Source organism: Balaenoptera physalus (genome assembly GCF_965194825.1).
Source record: "Balaenoptera physalus genome assembly, chromosome: 6".
NCBI lineage: Eukaryota > Metazoa > Chordata > Mammalia > Artiodactyla > Balaenopteridae > Balaenoptera > Balaenoptera physalus.
In genome coordinates, this window is record NC_138885.1 from 91,353,101 (window position 1) to 91,373,788 (window position 20,688).

At 41.3% G+C, this 20,688-nt stretch overlaps 1 protein-coding gene and 1 long non-coding RNA gene across 6 annotated transcripts in view; one reads left to right on the forward strand and one right to left on the reverse strand.

The window, feature by feature from the left end:
- LOC309663244 (aldehyde oxidase 1) overlaps positions 1-20,688 on the forward strand; it is a 121,972-nt gene that overhangs the window by 64,145 nt on the left and 37,139 nt on the right. For 2 of the 5 annotated variants that reach the window (XM_082466859.1, XM_082466863.1), the window contains 13 exons: positions 569-658; positions 1,307-1,387; positions 2,218-2,362; positions 3,078-3,170; positions 4,025-4,176; positions 4,367-4,460; positions 5,794-5,903; positions 6,916-7,100; positions 8,053-8,215; positions 10,575-10,667; positions 14,998-15,167; positions 15,515-15,641; positions 17,859-17,981. In XM_082466859.1, coding sequence (XP_082322985.1) covers positions 569-658; positions 1,307-1,387; positions 2,218-2,362; positions 3,078-3,170; positions 4,025-4,176; positions 4,367-4,460; positions 5,794-5,903; positions 6,916-7,100; positions 8,053-8,215; positions 10,575-10,667; positions 14,998-15,167; positions 15,515-15,641; positions 17,859-17,981 — 1,626 coding nt within the window. The other 3 variants (XR_014265172.1, XR_014265171.1, XM_082466860.1) reach the window with 3 other exon arrangements.
- LOC309663437 lies at positions 8,954-10,626 on the reverse strand. The gene is made up of 2 exons (XR_014265273.1): positions 9,939-10,626; positions 8,954-9,642 (listed from the first exon to the last, which is right to left on the reverse strand). It is a non-coding gene; the product is annotated as an uncharacterized lncRNA (long non-coding RNA).

Sequence of the window (20,688 nt, forward strand, 5' to 3'; positions counted from 1 at the left end):
GATGCTTGTTGAATGAATAGATGAACAAACAATGTTGAAATGAGGGACATAAGACAGCCCTTTGGAATTTAAATGATGAAATCAGTGTATCATAAGAACAGAGTGATAATAATAATACTTGTTATTATTAATATTTCTTTATTAATAAATTAATAATAAATTAATACATTATTTCTTGTTAATGAAATAGTAAATATTAAATCAACCATTGTTAATATTTATTGCCATGTGCCAGACTTTGTTATAAGATCTTTACAGCCTGGTGACTATAGTAATAATACTGTGTTGTGTACTTGAAATTTGTGAAGAGAGTAGACCTTAAGTGTTCTCACCACACACACACACACACACACACACACATGCACAAATGGTAACTATGTGAGGTGATGGATGTGTTAATTAACCTGGTTGTGGTGATCATTTAACAAAGTATACGCATGTCAAATAGTCATGTTGTACACTTTAAATATACACAATTTTATTTGTTAATTATATCTCAATAAAGCCGAAAAAATATTTAGTAGAATCAACAATAAATTCTTGGTTATTTGTTTTTTTCACCCACTAGACTTCTGGCTGCTGTCAAAGTAAAGAAAATGGGGTTTGCTGTTTGGATCAAGGAATAAATGGATTACCAGAGTTTGAGGAAGGACATGAGGTCAGTGAAATGTAAATTTTTTATAAGATTTTCTCAGGACATGAGTAGAGACCAACTTACCTTTAGGAAGACTAAATGGCTGTGTAAGGTGACTAATTTGAGGTGTGTCAGCATGTCCCCTCCCCCATTCTCACTCCATCTCTATCAAAAAAAAAAAAAAAATCTAACCTAACAACTTCATCCCTCACTCCTGATGTTACTCTCGGTCACATCCAGCTACCTATAAGAGGGAGAACACGTTGATCTCTTATTGTCTCTTAGTTTAAAAAAAGCCTTCTTCAAGTCTTTTCTAGTGGGGATGTTAGGGAAATGGAAGGGCAGGGAGTGATAAGAGAGGTGGCACTTCAGGGGAATGTTCTGGTTCTCAGTTGTGTCTCACGCTGCTGCCTCCTGTGCTCCCCCCAGACTCCGAGGAGCATGTGCAGGGGCTGAGGGCCTTGGAGGCCCCCCAGCATCTGCGCTGAGATCCTGGTGACCTGGTCTGTGTTAGAGCCCTTGGCTTAGAGCCCAGGTACCATGGCTGACCAGTGGGGTTTTTTGTCTGTCTGTCTCTTCTATGCCTATCTTCATCTGACCTCATTCCACAAAGGACTTAAAGTAGGGAGAATTGCCTGATGACAATAACTTCTGGTACTTTCTCTTTTTAAGACAAACCTAAAACTCTTCTCAGAAGAGGAGTTTCTGCCATTGGATCCAACTCAGGAATTGATATTTCCTCCTGAGCTAATGGTAAGTAAGACAAAGTTGAGCTCATCCTAGAGGAATTCACGGTGAAACGCCAGGAAGGATATTTGCTTATGGATCCTCTCGAAAGCTGATTGGCGAATAGGTAATATCCACCTGCCATTCTCAGTCCAAGGTCTAAAGAGTATGGGACCAGGGCAGAGATGGGGGAACGAGGGTGGAGTCACCACCAGGGGACAGTTGAATGTGAGAAGCAGCAGGTAGTATCTATTAAAAAATGTCCTGAAATGACATCACAGCATTTGTAGATTTAGACATGTTTTCTATTTCCGGTTTTGCTGAGTTTTATTCTTCCATTAAATGTTTTGACGAAATTAAGCATGTAAAGTATTTTTAAACATTGAAATGGGTTCTTTTGAGATATAAAAGCACCAAAGGGAGATGTATTGGAATAGTCTCCAGAAGGAGTAAAATATTGTCACATTTTATCTTGTACTCTGATTCCTAGTAAAGCTCTACTTTTAGGTGACTTTTATTTTATTTTATTTTATTTTTTTCCAATGCTGATATATTTTTTTTAATATTTATTTATTTGGTTGAGCTGGGTCTTAGTTGCAGCACATGGTCTCTTTAGTTGTGGCATGCGAACTCTTACTTGTGGCATGTGGGATCTAGTTCCCTGACCAGGGATCAAACCTGGACCCCCTGCATTGGGAGCGCCAAGTCTTATCCACTGCGCCACCAGGGAAGTCCCACTTTTATTTTATTTTTTAAAAAGATCTCTATCTCCTTTGTCTGTTCCTGTAAAGACAGAGCAGAAACAGGTGGAAATATTATCACGAGACGATCTTGAATCTTTATTGCTTTTTCAATAGACAATGGCTGAGAAACAACCACAAAGGACCAGGATTTTTGATGGTGATAGAATGACATGGATTTCTCCAGTGACCCTGAAGGAACTTCTAGAAACCAAAGTCAAGTATCCCCAGGCCCCAGTTGTCATGGGGAACACCTCTGTGGGTATGTAGATCCCCAGGGACTTCTTATGAGGAAACTGAGGAAAAGGGCTTTGGGGAGGAAAAAACCTCATATATGCATGTTCTCAGAAAAAGCAGTCTGAAATAACATTTTAAATCATTTATACTTGACTTCCCTTGAGCACTGCTCAAGAGTCTTTTACAACTTCCATCACATAAGTGAATTCCTATTGCCCTAACCGGAGCAGTGCACAGAGCTGGACCCAAGAGGCCTGCTCCGTGACAAATCAGCAGCAGCAGCTCCAGTGACAGCTGTCCTGTCTTTCCATGTAGAGACTGATCTGGGGCTTGTATTTGAAATTGCTGTTTCCTCTCTCAGTGGTGTCTCAGTGGCCATAATAGGTTTTCTTAAACTGCAGTGACAGGCTCTTTCTATGGTGTCCATTGTAAACTCAGTTTGCCTGCCTACTTCTTTGAGGAGTCTCCTAGAGTCTTCCCAAGGAGAATTTTGAGTATGCCACAAGTGGTCTTGGACGTGTCTGCCAAGTTTTAAGGCTGACGAGTCCAAAGAGTTCCCCAAGTTTAGTGAAAATCCACCCGTCCGTTCTCTGTGTGTGCGATTTGGCAATGAACAGACTGATAGATATGTAATTTTTATATATTTAAAGACATCAGTTTTAATCACAATTTCAAAATTTAAAAGGCAGTTAGCCCCCCTTCATCTTAGTCTGCTTATTTTTTTTTTCCTAATCCTTCAGGGCCTGACGTGAAATTTAAAGGCATCTTTCACCCAGTTATAATTTCTCCTGATGGAATTGAAGAACTGAGTGTTGTAAACTATACAGATAATGGTGAGTTCTTAAGGTCCCTATTTTCTTAGTTAAAATGCATTAATCAGCTTATTTGCTTTGCTCAGCAGACAAGCAAAAAAAGTCTTATTCATAATTATAATATACAAAGAGATTCCCTTGTAAGGTGATAACATTCTGGAGGAGGCTCAGGGAAGAATTCTCTATGATTATATGAGATACTAATTGTCTGAAGAGTCGGATTTTCACTGAAGAACTTTTATGTCTGCTGTATGAGGGAAATGTAACAACTCTTCAGTGAAGGGTACTGTGCTAAGTGCTGGGTAGAAGATAAAGATGAGGGTCTTTGCTCTCCAGAAGCACAGTAGTAACCAAACAAATTTATGTATTAAGCAGCTTACAAACTGGCTTTTCTATTTCAATAAAGGAAATTGATTTAATGACAATGATGAGAAGCAATGAAATGTGGGTTTGGAGTCTGGCTCTGGAGTCCAATTCCTGACTATGTCATATATTAGCTGAAAAACTTAGTCAAGTTACTTAACTGAATCTCAGTTTGTGTGGGGCTATTAATATTTCAAAGCTTTGTTAGAATTCAAGAAGATTCTGTGAAGCATTCAGCATAGTGCTTGACACAGTGAGTATTCAGAAAATTTAGCCTCCATGACCTCCATCACTCTCACCCCCGCCTCTGTCACCAACACCATCACCTCCTTCACCATCATCATTAACACCTCCATTACCAACCACTATTCCCACCGTCACCACCATGACCACCAGTAAGCAGGGTAGCATGTACCTAGCATAAAGATCCCATATCTGTAGTCTAAAATCGAATGGACATTTCCAGGTCAGCAATGATCACATTGCATTATCTACAAATGGTTTCATTTCAGGACTGAACTTAGGTGCCGCCCTCAGCCTGGCTCAGGTGAAGGACATCCTGGCTGATGTGATCCTGAAGCTCCCGGAGGAGAAGACGCAGATGTACCACGCTCTCCTGAAGCATTTGGGAACTCTGGCTGGATCCCAGATCAGGAACATGGCTGTATGTATCTGACGACAGTAACATCTAGTATGTGTCCCAGGAATGACTGTCCCTGATAAATCATGACATTTTCATTCTTTTGGAACAGACAAAAAGAATAGTTTTCCAAAGTCTTGCTCGATTCTTATTTTACCACTTGTGTCTTTATAATTACATAAGTGGAGTGAAAATAACCCATTATTTTAAAAAGTCTTTAGGGGGCCACGTAGTGAGCAGGCATCCAGATTCAGATCTGAACCCCCTCCTGGCCGTGGGCGACTGTACCCTCAACTTGCTATCAAAAGGTAAGTGACAACTCCTTCTTAGGGATTATTAAACCCTGTTCCTCCTACCCTTTTGCCTCTCTAGGGATGCAGGAAGTCCAGTTTTGAAAATTACTGTCCTTTATAATATTAATAATTCCTTCTGCCTTTCTGGATGCTTGGAAAGTTGATCAGCCTGGTCCTAAATGCACACACACCCAATGTCTTCATCTCTTTCTTTTTGAGGACTTGTGCTAGATGTTTTCCCATACTGGTCACCTGACATCGACCAGTGTTTGTTAGTGTCCTGGTGTGATCTGAATAGTGGAGAGAACTCTAGGCTACTGACAACGGTTGGGCCCCTTTGTCAGAGACTTTCTCCAGGCGGTACAGGAGTGTGTGACACCCACGTCATGCTCAAGCTGTCGTTGATGGAAGCCTGCAGACCTTTTTCTATTGAACAGTGCTTGGGCTTCATTCTATATTTATTTACTTGAGTTTTGTTTTTTGAAACTAAGTCCAGGACTTTTCATTTATTTCTTTTATTTTAACTTTGTCGACAGTTATTAGGACGTTTTCATTGGTCCTCTATACATCTGGTTTTTTTTTTTCATTTAGAAATATGTACTAACTTTCTGTTACCTGCATTATTAAATGCCTACTCTTCATATCATCTAAACCACAAAATTATCTTAAGGAAGAAGATGTACATTCAGTTATCAATTTAAGTAACATCCTTTAAAAAAATCATTTATTGAGAAATTGGTTTTGTGATGTAAATATGAACATCAAAAGCTTCTTAGCTTTATCCCAAAGTTCTACTTTCATTATAGCTTTAAACAGTTCCTCCCCCCAATATACTGATTAAAGAACAGAAATTCTTTTGGTGCTGAGAAAAGATATAAACAAATAAGACTGCATTCCACTAGTATAAAAATTCATTAAAGGCAATTTATTTATTCACTACTGTATCAAGTAGGGTTCTTGGTTATAAATAAATGTTTGTTGAATGACTTTATTAGAATATCAAAAGGGATATTAATGTCCTCTCCCTTCTTACAAAGCTCAAAATGAATCGTGCTGTTCAGAAAGAGTGCTAAGGTCCAACTCTACCTGACCTCTGGTCTACTCTGCTAGATATTTTTATTTATAATCAAGCAAGGAAGGCAAAAAAAAAAAAAAAAAGGTGGGCCCTAGATGGGAAGAAACATTGCAAGATGCCATTTCATGGTGAAAGATTTTTAAACATAAGAAGAGCACTTTTTTTCTCAAACAATAAATTTCCTGTGATATTTGGTAGAATTATTTCCCAAGTTTTGGGAGTTTGATTGTTTAATAGAACAGATTGCAGGGAAAGTGTCATCTCTTTCCACAGAAGGAAAACGACAGATTCCTTTAAATGAGCAGTTTCTCAGAAAGTGCCCCAGTGCTGACCTTAAGCCTGAAGAAATCTTGATCTCAGTGAACATCCCTTATTCGAGGAAGGTGAGAATGTCCTTTCAATTTCTTGGTTTTACTTGTGAGTGCACAGCTTGTTAATTCCAACATAGGGTGGGTTAAGAAAAGGTGTTGAGTGTTTGCAGTGGAGAATATGAGGATTTGTGAATAGTTATTTTTCACTTGTGTTCTATACCCCCCATCATTGCTAGAATCTGGAGGCCTTTGACTCTGCCTTCCTCCCCCACCCTGCCCGTCACCTCTCTCTCATTCTCTGTGTCTCTTTCTCCCTCCCCACCTTCCCCCCACCCAAACCAAACTCTAAAGTTACTTTCTTACAGATTTTTAAAAATTCTTTGTCCTGTGAGGCTTTTTCCTAAATAAGACTTGAAACTATACTTCTACTTATATCTTGAGGTTTTGAAGAGGCAATAGAACTTAATAGTAAGAAGAAGGGCTTTGGAGTCAGACTCAAGAGTGAATCCTAGTTTTAGACCTACTTTGACCCTGAGCTCATTACTGAATCACTCCTAATTACAGATTCCTCATCTGTAAATGCAAATAATCAAGCTTGCCTTGGACGGTGTATGAATTTGCTAGGGCTGCCGTAATAAAGAACCACAGCCTGGGTGGCTTAACTACACTCTCACTTCTGGAGGCTGGAAGTGTGATATCAAGGTGTTGCAGGGTTGGTTTTCCCTGAGGCTTTTCTCCTTGGCTTTTAGATAACTATCTTCTCCCTGTGTCTCCATGTGGTTTCCCTCTGTTTGTGTCTGTGTCCAAATTTCCTCTTCTTGTGAGGACACCACCGTGTTGCATTATCGCCCACCCCGATTATCTCATTTTAACTTAATCACCTCTTTAAAGACCCTACCTCCTGATACAGTCGCATCCTGAGGTACTGGGAGTTAGGACTTCAACTTACCGATTTTGAGGGGACACAGTTTGGCCCATAACAGAGAGTGTGACAAGGGTCAAATGAGGCAACATAAACAAACTGCCTTGTGCATAGTTGTCCCTCAGTGTGTGTCTACAGGTGCCACTTCACTTTTGCTTTCAGTGGGAGTTTGTGTCAGCCTTCCGACAAGCCCAGCGGCAACAGAACGCGCTAGCGATAGTCAATTCGGGAATGAGAGTTCTTTTTGGAGGAGGAGATGGCATCATTAGAGAGTTATCCATTGCATATGGAGGCGTTGGTCCAACCACCATCTGTGCAAAGAATTCCTGCCAGAAACTCATCGGAAGGTATGGATTCATGTCCTTAGTCTCCAAGTAATAGAGCAGCTCTTTTTGTGGTGTCATGTAATTACAAGAAGAAAAATGCTTGCTACCTTTCTGTTTAATGACATGGAATTCCAATAAGATCTCATGATTATTCCCATGTGTCTTAGTGAATTCTGAAGTGGGCACCATACAGTTTGTGTGTGTGTGTGTGTGTGTGAACCCATCTCCCGATATAGTATATAGACACAGTAAGCAAAATGAGTAAATCTGCATTCTTTATTGTAAGAGAATAATTTACCATTATGAAAGATAGATTATGGGAGTTTGTTTTACAATAACTTGCTAAATGCACGTGCATACCTAACTTTTTTATTTCTATACGTAATACTAGTCGCCAATATTTCTTGAGCATTTACTAGGTACCAGTTAACATTTCAGAAGTAATAGACTAATGGTTTAAACCACGATCTTGATTGAGCCACACTGCCTGGGTCCAGATCTCAGTTCAACTCCTATAAATTATGTGATCTCTGTCAGCTTTCTTAATCTTACAGTACCTCAGTTTCCTTATCAGTCAGGGAGATAATCACACCTCATAGGACAGTTGAGAGGATTAAATGAATGGATACCTATAAGGTACGTAAAACAGAACCTGGCATGCAGTAAACGTTCTGGTGATATAGGGGGCAGTTACTCCTGGGCTGAGGACTTATCATGAGTTGTCATTTCTTTCTCACGACCATTCCAGGCGGTGTGTTCTACCATTACTGCCCTTTCACAGATGATGAACTGGGGGGCCCAGGCCAGACACCTCGAGAGTGGGGGACTGGGATTTGAACTTGGCTTGCCTGACTCTGGAGTTTGTACTCTTTTCCTCCTGCATTAAACTGTCGCTATTTGTCTCACAAGCTCACTGAGCCTGTGAGGTAGTGAGTCCTGTTGGGCTAGGAGTCTTCTCTTTTGACGCCCACAGGCGCTGGAATGAAGAGATGCTGGACGCAGCTTGCAGGTTGATCCTGGATGAAGTCTCCCTCCCAGGCTCAGCACCAGGTGGGAGGGTGGAGTTCAGGAGGACTCTCACCATCAGCTTCCTCTTCAAGTTCTACCTGGAAGTGTCACAGATTTTGAAGAGGGTGGTAAGTGGAACCGACCAGTCTTGGGGGCTCTGGGGATACGCAAAGTGGCGGCAACAACTCCCTGCCAGATAGCTGTAGAATAGAATAGAAAAGACAGCCCACATCGGAGACTCACGGGCTTGCTGGGCGTATGGCAGGCCGTCCGTCGATGGGGTGAGTGTTTGGGGAAGAACGGCGAGTAGAGCACAGCGTTGTGCGGGATTTGGTTTAATACCACTCAGTTATTTTGTTTCTGACCTGTTGTATGTCTCCATGGTGTTCAGAAACTTGTTAATGATCTGAATGTATTTTCCTTTAGGAAAGCGTTTCTTCCACCTGTCGAGGTTTACCTTTGTACGTTTGGCTTTCTTCTCTGGGTTCAGCTTTGTTTCCTCTCACTTGTAAGATGGTAATGGCAGCCACTCCACAAGGTTATTGAGAAATGGGTCATCATAGGAAAAGGCTTCATGTGGTCCCTAATGCTTCAGAGAACCATGGTGAAGACTGCCTACTGGGAGTCATAATCACAGTCGTAAGCATCCGGGCATTCCTTCACCTGGCCTCCCTTATGGCAAACAATTAGAGTTACAAGACTGTTGGCTAGGGAGGATACAACTAAAAAAAGTTTGGAATAAATTTGCTAGACCCAAAGGGAACTTCAACCATATTGGTTCATTAATCCCAAGCTACAATCAGCAGACCAAACTAGACCAGAAGCCAAGAACATTCCTCATGTGGTATAGAAATTAGTATGATCACTTTTTTTTTTTTTAAATAAATTTATTTATTTATTTATTTTTGGCTGTGTTGGGTCTTCGTTACTGCATGCGGGCTTTCTCTAGTTGCGGTGAGTGGGAGCTACTCTTCACTGTGGTGCATGGGCTTCTCACTGTGGAGGCTTCTCGTCGCAGAGCACAGGTTCTTGGCACGCAGGCTTCAGTAGTTGTGACATGCGGGCTCAGTAGTTGTGGCTTGCGGGCTCTAGAGCACAGGCTCAGTAGTTGTGGCGCATGGGCTTATTTGCTCCGCGGCATGTGGGATCTTCCCAGACCAGGGAACGAACCCATGTCCCCTGCATTGGCAGGCGGATTCTTAACCACTGCGCCACCAGGGAAGCCCTAGTATGATCACTTTAAATTAGAAACAGAGTTCTCTCTTATCATTGCTTCTGAAAGTATCTTCTCATTATACATGAGAACTAAGAACCAGAACAGTTGTATCAAACTTTTTAGAATAGAAGCTTGAAATCATATATAAGTGACATATTGTCACTAGGTAATCAAAAGAGAAAAAGTAATAAAGCCAACTATAGACTCCTCCAATTAATAGCAAACTAATACAATTTATTGGATGAATCAAATGATATAAATTACAGCTTCCATCTTGTAGTCTTTTACCTTATATTCAATTTCCTCTATTAACGTTCCTCTGCTATTAAAAATAATAGCCTTGGGCTTCCCTGGTGGCGCAGTGGTTGAGAGTCTGCCTGCCAGTGCAGGGAACACGGGTTCGAGCCCTGGTCTGGGAAGATCCCACATGCCACGGAGCGACTAGGCCCATGAGCCACAATTGCTGAGCCTGCGTGTCTGGAGCGTGTGCTCCGCAACAAGAGAGGCCGCGATAGTGAGAGGCCCGCGCACCGCGATGAAGAGTGACCCCCACTTGCCGCAACTAGAGAAAGCCCACGCACGGAAACGAAGACCCAACACAGCCATAAAAAAATAATAATAATAATAATAATGGCCTTTGTTGGCTTTAATTTTCTGTTAAAAATATTAAATTGTAAAAAATAACCATTAGGTGCACTGTTCAAAGTCTTGCCTAAGGACCAAATGACCCACTTTTCTCAGCTCTAGGAAGTGTTCCTCCTGGGACCCCAGAATGCTTACTGCTGTGAGGTTGTGGCAGAGATGCAGCCCGCCACATTTTCTCTTCTTCCTGATTGGCCAGGTGGTACAAAGCAGAGCTTGATGCTCATTTGCAATGGTGTACCTTGGCTCTGACTTTTTCCTGGTTTAACTACTCTCTTCCTTTCCAATTATTTACTTAGCTTCTACTTTCCTGTTTTATTGGTTTGTAAGTCCTCAAATCATTTAGGAAGGCATGTGAAAGTATCATAAGAAACATAAAGATATTGGGAGTCAGTAATCTACTGTTTTCACGTGGCTCTTCATAATATGTGGTCATATGTATGCACCTTCCAGAGTGTGTGTCCTGGAGGTCAGGGAGAACCCTGCTTCTACTTCCAGGATTCTGAATTAGGCAAGTACTTGACAAATGTTAGACTTCACAGTAGAGCTGCTTGCTAAGAACCGTGCTAGCCTCCCTCCCAAGACCATTCTGGCATATTTTAAACATCTACAATGGTTCTACTTTTCAGGACCCTGTTCACTATCCTAGCCTTACAGACAAGTACGAGAGTGCTTTAGAAGAGCTTCATTCCAGACATCACTGGAGAACATTAAAGTACCAGGTTAGTGGCTTTTTTCTTCTTTTTAATTCGAAGGTCCTGGGCTAAAGCTTCTTCACTTATCTCTCAGTGATTGTCAAGATGTATCAGCCCAAGCTCCCCTTCTGGTGAACCCACAGCCTTCTCCACTGTTAATTAAAATTTCAAAATCAATGCAGTATTGTGATTAAAAATAAAGCTAGCAGTGGTAATTTTTTTAAATATCTGTTTTCAACTTGAGGACTGTGTGTTTTGTTCTGTGACCTTGTACCACTGATATGAACAAGCTGCCTAGTTTTCCACATGCTCTTGCCCTTGACATCGTGGAAGTCAGAACACAACCAAAGTCAGAGCTGCTGATTTATTTTGTTTGAATGTGGAGATACTCTGCTCCCCAAGTCCCCATTCTCCAAGTGTTTTCTCTGTGAGTTGGAGTTTTAGAGTTGAATCAAACGTAAGTTCTAAGAGCTAATTTCAAGGTCTCCTAATGAAAGCTGCCTATTAGAACACAATTCCTCATGACTTTCAAACAGAATTTTCAGCTACAACATCATAAGAGTATCGCCTGAAGTCCTCCTATTGGTAAACTGGATAAGATTCAGTGCTTTTCCTTGAAATTGTTATCAAGAAACTTTACCTTGAGAGTTTTATTAAGTCAAGAACATGAAAAGGCTTTTTAAAGATTCTTTTTAAATAGATTCAGTTCATTGGATCTATTGTTGAATTTAGTTATAAAAGCTTACAGTATGTCATAACAAACAGTTCCCTGTTGGTATATATCTCTTCAGTTTTTAGGTTCACTATATTCAAAATTCAAATATGCCAAACTCCATTGAAAGTGTTGAAAGTGATCATTTTGAAAGTCAAAAATAGCTTCCCTCTTCCCCCATGTAAAATACGACCACTGCAACGTTTGACTTATTTATAAATACCCTACCATTGCCTTGACCATGGAATAAACTTCAACAACCACAGGAACGGCAACAAATTAATGGGCTTTCAAATCATCCGAAGAAAAGTGATAATCTTCACATAGTTTGTTATTATAGATTGCAAGACCAAGTGTTGGAAGTAGTGTATCTCTCATATATATGTTTTATTTTTGTTTTCCTCTGGGTTTTCACACATACACACACATGCGCGGGCACACACACACACACATACCCACATTGCTAGAGGAACTTCAGCAGTCATGACCAACATTTTTTTTCCCAAAATCAGTTAATTTGCTTAAAAGCCTTTTGACAGAGATCACCAGTTAGAGGAGACAACGTTCTTTCCTCCATGGTATCTTTAGCCATATAACAAGCACAAGCAAGTAATCAAATACAACCTCTTTCATTAGTAGACTCATCACAACTGACTTTTTTAAAAAAAAGTGTTATAGCTTCAGCTAAATTAATCAATTTTATATTTATAGATATATATATGAAAGATATATTTTGGGATTTATCTTCAACCTTTTGGCAGGCAGGGCTCACAGCAAGGTTTCAAAACACTTTTTTCCCAAAGCAATGATGTGTTTCAGTATTTATAGTAAAAAGTATTATGTCATAGAAAACTCCCAGAGCCTATGTAGAGACCTATGAATGTGTTTCCTTAGTGTCTAAGCTTATGGATTACCTGGAATTTTGCTCTTCAGGATAGAAAAAAATCTCTTTGGATTACAAAAAATAAAAACAGATGTGGGTGATTTTTCATTCAAATGTTGTTCAAATGAAGAACTCCACACAGCATTATAGGGCAGCACTTTGGGCGTATTTCACAGCGGGAATCAGTCCCTACCATCTGAAACAAACCGGACCTGATACATTTTTTTCTTTGGATCACCACCTCAGCTTCTCAGAGAAGAGGGAGAAGAAGCCTGCTGAGAGCATTTGGCCGTGAGGATGGGGCTGGTGTGCATTGGGGCTGATTCAAATCCCTGTTCATATTGCCTGAACCACAACATGTAAAATTTTCTATCATTTCCCCCCTTCCCCTACATTTGTGGCCTAATGTCCACCTTTATTTAACGGTGCCTAGGCCAAGTTCTAAATTATTTTTTTTCATAATCTTCTGCTTTCTAGTTTATAAAGTCAGGATGAACACAACCACCACAAAACAAAACACAAAGACTTAGCCAATATTCCTTTTTTGGTGCATTGTCTTGTACTAACTACAGAATTGAAGTTTACATTTAAGTGAAGCAAATATGGGCTTTAAAACAAAAAATGTTTATCAGTAAGTATATATTTTACTGTAAAACAGTAAATTTTATATGAAATAGAAATAAGTTCAGAGCATCCTACACATATGTCTTATGCCAAATTCATTTGAGAAATGACTGTACTTTCTACGTATAATTGTCAGGGAAAATTTGGCTGATATTTTACTTGTTGTCATTTATATTATAAAAACAATAGGGTTTTTTTTCTTATTTCTCTAATAACCAATAAAAATGCTGAACGCGTTTTCAGATTACATGTGCCACTCTCCTTTTCCCTCTGACAGATCAGAGGTTTCTCCAGGTTCCTGCCTGAAGAACCTCTGATCTATCTCAAGCTGAAGGTTTATTTTTTGAGTCCCTCAAGGAGGTTGGCAGTGACTGATAGCCATTCTTCTCGGGTCTCGTGAGCAGCAGAGGGGCTTGGGGAGGTGTCTTTTCACAGATACCTTTATGTAAAGTTCCCATCGTAACCATGCTGGCTTTCCTCCATTCATGGTGTTTGGTAAATGGAATCCAAATGTTCAGAAAGTCAAAGAAAGCAAAACACCTGCATGAGAACAAAACATGACAGTTGATCAGTGGGATCCCAGACAGCTAGGTTCTTTCCCTTCCATTCTGTGGGGCAAGAGCCTCAGAGCACTTTCGTTGAACCAAGGGAAGCTTTGACTCTGGCAAATCTGCAGCTGTGATTGACATGAGCTACCACTCTAGGTGAAATCAAACATCTCATGTATTGTCAATACGTAATAAGCAGGCTTTCTCAAACTGCACATTCTGGGAATCAAATACAAATGTATTTACTTTTTTAAAATTTCTCAGATGCCTTACATGATCCTGAGCTGGAAACAGGTCAGCTTCTATGGCTTCTTTTCCTCTCAGTGGAGGTGTTGACCAGCATGTGTTCTGTTGGTGCCTTTTCTGTCTTCCCTCCTGCTGTGTGATGTAGAGGCGCACTGAGGGCCTCATCTCAAAGACAGAGTCCGTGCCTCACCCAGGCTCAGGGTGACCCCGTGAACAGCCGTTTGGAGCAGCATATGGGGTGGGAAAGGGAACTTCCATAGCTTTTTTCGGGCCTTACCTTGGCCGACCCTCCTCATGCCCAGGTCTTCCTGAGAAAGCCTGGGGGGTCTGGCCTCAGCCCTCGTGCCGGATGCAGTGCTGACCCCGTGAGTTGTGGACGGGGCAGCTCGGCACTGCTTCGCAGGCAGCTCCTCCTGCAGAGCTCCAGGCCCCAGAGCTGCCTTCTCCTTTGAGAGTAGCCTTTTGGGAGTGGCCGCTTGGCTGGCAACTTTCCTGGAATTTCCACCTCCCACAGTCCCATCACCAGCCCCCTCGGCAGCCCCAGCCTTGCCCCTGGTCTCTGAGCTTGGTCTATACCATGTCTCTTAACCCTTCTTTCTTCATACCTCCGATTCTTCTTCTCCCAACCAAGAAAGCTAACAACTCTCTCCTATTTAAAATACTGGAGGAGATGTTATGTTTCTTAATTTCGACTTTGGTTAATGAAGCATATTGAAGGTATTTATAAAACCAGTGGCAAGACATTTTACTCCGTGGGTCTCTAAGAAAAAGTAATATTAGTGAATCATTACTCAAAATGCAGCTTCCTTTGTCTTCATTCTTTGTCAGGATTGTCTGAGCTATGAGTCTTACCAATAATTTCTTAGACTTCCTCACTCAAAGTAGAAAATAAAAGAAGCTCTTGTGGTTGAATGCATGCACTCATTTTCTATAAACATGGTCATCAGGCTTTTCTGCAAAATAGTACATGTGCCATGCTTAGCTACAACAGTAAAATAATTTTGATAATAAAAGTTAAAGAAATACATGAACATTTGCAAGATGACATCATTTTATATTGTCAGGAAGAAAGATTTATATTCATTTCCTTACACAGATAGAATTTGCATTAGAGATGTTTGTGGTCTATATCAAAATAGTGGGGAAAAAATAAGAACAACATCATGGCTATACATCCCAGTTTGCCTACTGAATTATTGAAATAGGCTTACTGTCCTGGTGTTATTAATAGTGACGTTTTTATTTTCGAAAGTGTTCTGGTTTGGATGTAAATTATATAGCTCCCCTCTTATGAGAGATGTGCATAATATGATTATAAAAATATGTTAATTATTGATTAAACAGAATGCAGACCCAAAGCAGCTTCCTCAAGACCCAGTTGGCCATCCCATCATGCATCTGTCTGGTATTAAGCATGCCACAGGTGAAGCTATCTACTGTGATGACATGCCTGCAGTGGACCGGGAGCTGTTCTTGACTTTTGTAACAAGCTCAAGAGCTCACGCTAAGATTGTGTAAGTAATAAGGTTTTTACCCAGTAGACAGAAATGATTGCCTTTTTGGCCAAGTCACATTAGTGAAAAGTAACGGTTTGAAGAGGATAAGCTATTTGTTGGCAATGTCCAGTGTATTAGATTTGAAGTGAAATGGGATCAAAGTGTAGGCTTCACCACAGTTTGTCCCTCCGTATAATAACTTCATTGTCCCAGGAATTTTTTCCCAATTGTCTGGCATAGAACTGTTGGAGGGTTTTGGATGTATTTCCCTCTCTCGTATCTTATTCTCCGATTAAGCACGTTCTCTGTGGTCTGCAGGCTGCGGGGCCGCTCTGAGCAGCCCTGTTCTGTGCGTCCTCATCTAGGTCTGTGGATCTGTCAGAAGCTCTCAGCCTGCCAGGTGTGGTGGACGTCCTGACTGAGGAACATCTTCATGGCATCAACTCCTTCCGCCTTTTAACCAAACCTGAGAAACTTCTATCGACAGATGAGGTGCTGCATTTTTGCTTTCCGTTTTAAAAGTAACTTCCTCAGTTAATGACACTTCGTGTTTTCTTAAAAGATAGCATTGAATTTGGCACATCATAAAGGATGCCAGTATCCTTTGAATGCTTATTATAAATCACTATATTCTAACAGTGAATTAGTTCAAAAATATTCATTTTCCACGTAAGTAAAGAAGTTGACTAGTTATATAAAAGATACTCGAGTGTTTTATATTTTCTAGTAGTAAGATCATGTGCTGCTTTCATACTTACGAAAGGATATATGAGAAGAGAATAATGACTTTTATTTGCTGATACTTTCCCTGAGAATCCCTTGCCATTGCCCCAGTCTCAGTCCAACGTCCAAGTTCAAGTGGTAGCTCCACCATGAAGTCTTTCCTTATCCTTTAATCCAGGAGTTCTCTCTCCCTCTCGGAACTCACTCTCTCTCATTCGTTCATATGTCATGTGTTCAACAGGCATCTTTTAAGTGAGCACCTAGTGCCGTAGGTGAACAAGACCCCTGTGGTTCTTGCCCTTGCAGAACTTAAAGTCTGGAGGAGAAGGCAAAGTGGACCTTTACTGCACTTTCTGTCTTATATTGAGCTTATGTATTTATGTCTATGTCTTACCGATTTCTCCTACCTAGTAAAATGCCTTGAGTGAGGGCCCACGTCTGATTCATCGGCATATTCCATACACTGCTTCCTACAAAGCAGAGTAAATGAGCAGAGGAACAGTGATAGCATTGTTGCCATTTGAACCTTTCAAATGATTAAAACATCGACTACTGTATCTCAGGTTATCAGAAAATGCAGCAAGGGCAGTGTCCAGAAGGTTTTCTGCATAACTCCAGATTCTCAGTTCAGTGTTTACCCAAAAGAGCTTTATCTTTTGGAAGAGTCGCTGCCTCTGGCTCTCACTAGCAGACTTAGTTGATAAAAATGAAAGTTTGGTGACTGAGAGTCTGAAGTCAAGGTTGAACCTCCCCCAAGGCAGAGGACAATGAGAACTATGGCCTTTGCGTAAATGTTAATTAACCAAGCAAAGCCCTCCTGGGCCCTGAGGTGTGTGCGCGTTGATTCTGAGCATCTCAGGGGCGTGTCTGTGTACCAGGTCACAGGGCAAGACCCACGTCTGTGGGGAGTGGAGAACAGAGCTGTTGCGAATGATTGCCTCCGTTAGTTTCATTCCTTTAACATTTGTCCTTAGCACGCTATATCTTTAAAAAATCGTTTCATTGCAGAAATTTTAAACACACACAAAAATAGAGACTAGTACAATGAATCCCCATAGGCCCATCACCCAGCTCCAACCATTGTTAACACTTGCCATTTTTGTTTCATGTGTCTCCCCACTGCCCCCGCCCACCCGTACCCAACACACTTTTGTGTGTGTGTGCTGGATTTAACTTTTCTTTAACTACCATTTTTGTTTGGTGATAAAACTACTATATGTTCATTGTAGAAAAGACCTAATAATCTAATGTCGTTCTTAAAAATGAGTGATTATGTTTTGATTTCGATCACAGTAAAAGGTGGGAAGAGAATCAAAAGGTTGTATGACTTCTTCCAGTCCTGACTATTTTACCTCTCTGGAGCCTTAGTTTTGTTTTTCCCCATCCGCTTTCTACCCTGGTCCCTGGGTGACCTCCTTAGGCCGCCTACCTACCCCACCTGCTTGTGAACCGATGAACGCTCCGGGCTCGCTCTTGGCTCCTGTAGTCACTTCTCTCCGTGAAAAGCCTGTGCTCCACCACAGCTCAGGGCAGAGGTCTGCTCACCAGCAGTGTTGCGGTATCACTCTCTCCCTCCTTCCTCTCTGGGTGAGAGGGTCTGTGACCTTCTGGTGCTGCCGGTTCGTGAAGGAGAAGCCACCTCTCAGAATGGCCCAGCTCGTGGTGTGGCAACCCCAGGTCAAACCACGGGACTGACTCTTCTGCTGTACGTGAGGCAGCCTCAGACCTGTCCCTCTTCAGCCACCGCTGCCAATGATGCAGCGCAAAGACCTGCACTCTCCCAGTGCCTGAGGTCAGCAGGCTAACTCTGACAAATGTGCTTCCCTACCAAAGCCTTCGTTAACCACAGCACTGTGGTTAAGTCACACGCGAAGGGGTCATTTACTGTGTGTCTAGCTCTGTGCTAGCAGGGAGGGGGGAAATGAACGAAAGGAGAGGCCCTGGTGCCTGCCCTCCTTGGGAACAGAGGTCTTTTCTGTGTTGTAGGTATTTTGCGTGGGTGAACTTGTCTGTGCCGTGATTGCTGATTCCGAGGTTCAGGCAAAGCGAGCTGCGCAGCGAGTGAAGATTGTCTACCGAGATTTGGAGCCGCTGATCCTGACCATCGAGGTAATGAGTTCAAAGATGGGGCCAGAAGAGCAGATTTCAGTGGCATATCACTTAAAATGCTTTTGACTGCAGAAACAGGAAAGAAAATCCAACTCAAAGTGGCTTCCAAAAAACAGGGCCTTTGTTGGCCTCAAACTCTATCAGTGTTAGCAAGAAAGCTGATCTTCTGCCTCTCCTCCTTGCTGCCCATGGTACAGGCTTTATCTCCTGTGGTGACAGGTTGGCAGCCAGGAGCTTCCAGTTCACGTCCAATAAGCAAGAAAGAATGCCATTGTCCCAACATCCCACGAGTCCTGGGATCCAGCCTCATCAGGCACTTTGGTCACATGTCCCTCTCTGGATTCATGACTGGCAAGAACTGGTGGTTACTGCTGGCGGGGGGCGGTCAGATTTCTTTGCGGTTTATGGGCTGTATGGGGGAGTGACGGAGACCTAAACAGAAATCTGAGCACTATTTGGAAGGGGACAGGTGAAAAGAATGCTGGATGGGTAACCAACAATGTTCAGGAGAGGGGACACACCCTAGGACTCCATATACACCTTCACCCAGACTCTTTCAGGTACACAGTGAGAACCGACAAGATGCTCTATGAAGCATATATTGGTGACACTAGTTTCAGATCCTTTAATGCATATCTTAAGTAAGTATGAGAAATAGATCCTATGATGCCTACAGCTATTTTGGCAACTTAAACAAATTGGGGAACTGCATTTCCTATCCTGTTTTTTAAAAAGGATTTTGAAATTTGTAAAGGTTTTCAGACTCATCTCCATGAAATGATATGAGTAATCTTCTGCATATATTTCATTGGTTCTTATAATTGACTAAGTAATAAAAGCATGAAAGTTGGGAAAGCATCATGAATAGATTAGATTCAGCACATACAGACTCAGTGTAATCTCGGAATACAATATTATCTCCACAACATAATAAATAAATTGGTCTCTAGGTGACTAGCATGCTCTGAGGCAGAAAATAAGGAAATGAGTTGGCCAAGATTAGTGTCTCCAGGAGAACTTGGCCTTGGGTATGTTTCCTATCATGCTGCTTTATGCCAAGGAACATAGAGTTTGTTTCTGGACAATGTCCTCAGTGTTCTGAAATTAAAATAAAATCATGTCAAGGAGACAAAAATATAAAAGTTTAGTTGGAGTCAAAGAGTGATTATGCTTTCCACATTTTCCTGGCCAGTTTCAAATTCAAACATTCTGTTCTCTTAAACTGTTTTCATTCATATGTTGCCTGCTCTGCTTGCTTACTTTATACATTCCTTCCTCAACATTTTGTTTTAGAGTTAGGCTTACTTCTTAGTAAGAAATTATGTCCGTAATACTTTATCAAAAATCTTGTTTGTAATTCTTTGCCCAATTCCAGTAGCTAAATATCTTCCCTTCCCCCTCACCCCGCTTTCCAGCCAAATAAAATTCCAAATAAGCAAATAGATACCACTCTCTTCCCACCCCTTCCCCCCCAACTTGGACCGGCACATCTCTAATTGTCTGCCAGAGAATCCCAGCATCAAATACCAAACTTTGACATCGTGGAAAAGAGCTACCGCATGTTTATATCAGAGGTTAAGCTCTCCAAGGTTAATCAACTAGATCAAGTAGATTTAATCAAAGTGTATAGCAAGGAAATATGCCCTGCTCCCTACGCATTACAGTTCTTTTTATCACTTTGCTGACCAAGAAATATTCAGGAAATTAGCTCCAAGCAAGCAGAGCAAGCAGCAAGGGAAGTAGAAAAAGATTAAACTTAAAAAAAAAATTGGAGCAAAGCAGCAAGGGAAGTGGAAAAAGATTAAACTTAAAAAAACAATTGGATTTATAAAACTTAATTTCTGTTTTGAACCTAGGATATCTGAGTCTGAGATTAATAAGAAAATCATATGAATTGATTCCATTAGGAAGTGTGTTATCAATCAAAATAGGATAAAAACAAGTGGATCTCCATCACTATCACTACTGTTTAACCTAGCTTATGCTTTTTTGAATTTTTAATAGTTTGAATGGGGAAACGCTATCTAAACTCTTGGCTCACGGGGTCAGGCTGATGACCATGGTGAGAAAACTATGCTCCCGACCAGAATCTCTCATCAATCGTCATGGTCAACAACGTGACCATAGCTAATACCTAGAGTTCTCTGTGTGTTTACCTTGTTCTAAGCAGGCTTCCTACATTAACTCACTAAATGCTCACAACAATCCTATGAGGTAAAAACTGTTATTATCCCCATTCTGATGCAGAAACTGAAAGACACAGTTACCCAAGGTCCAACAGCTGGTCAGCAATAGAAGCGATCAACAGACACTCTATCAAAGACCCTTGGCCCCATGGTAGTAGAAAAAAACCAACCCACTTTTTGAATGGAGGAAATGGCAGGATCACAGTAGAACATCCCGTAAGGTATACTGATAGGTCTGGACACCGATTGGTGGCCAGAGGGAACCAGAGTTAGGAGAATCCCTAGCTGCCAGCAGGCTGGAATTTCATGGATGGACAATAGCCCATTGTAGAAATGCTGGCAGGAGCTGGCATGTCACGTTTGCCAAGGGCCCAGGGATGACAGCAAGAGGAATTCCTAAGGATAGGTAAGAAAACCAACCTAGATTACTATAGCTACATCCATGATTATGTGTACCTACTACTGTACCCCTTCAGTAGGCATCTGGGAGAAGCCATTAGGAACCAGAATATAAGTGGATT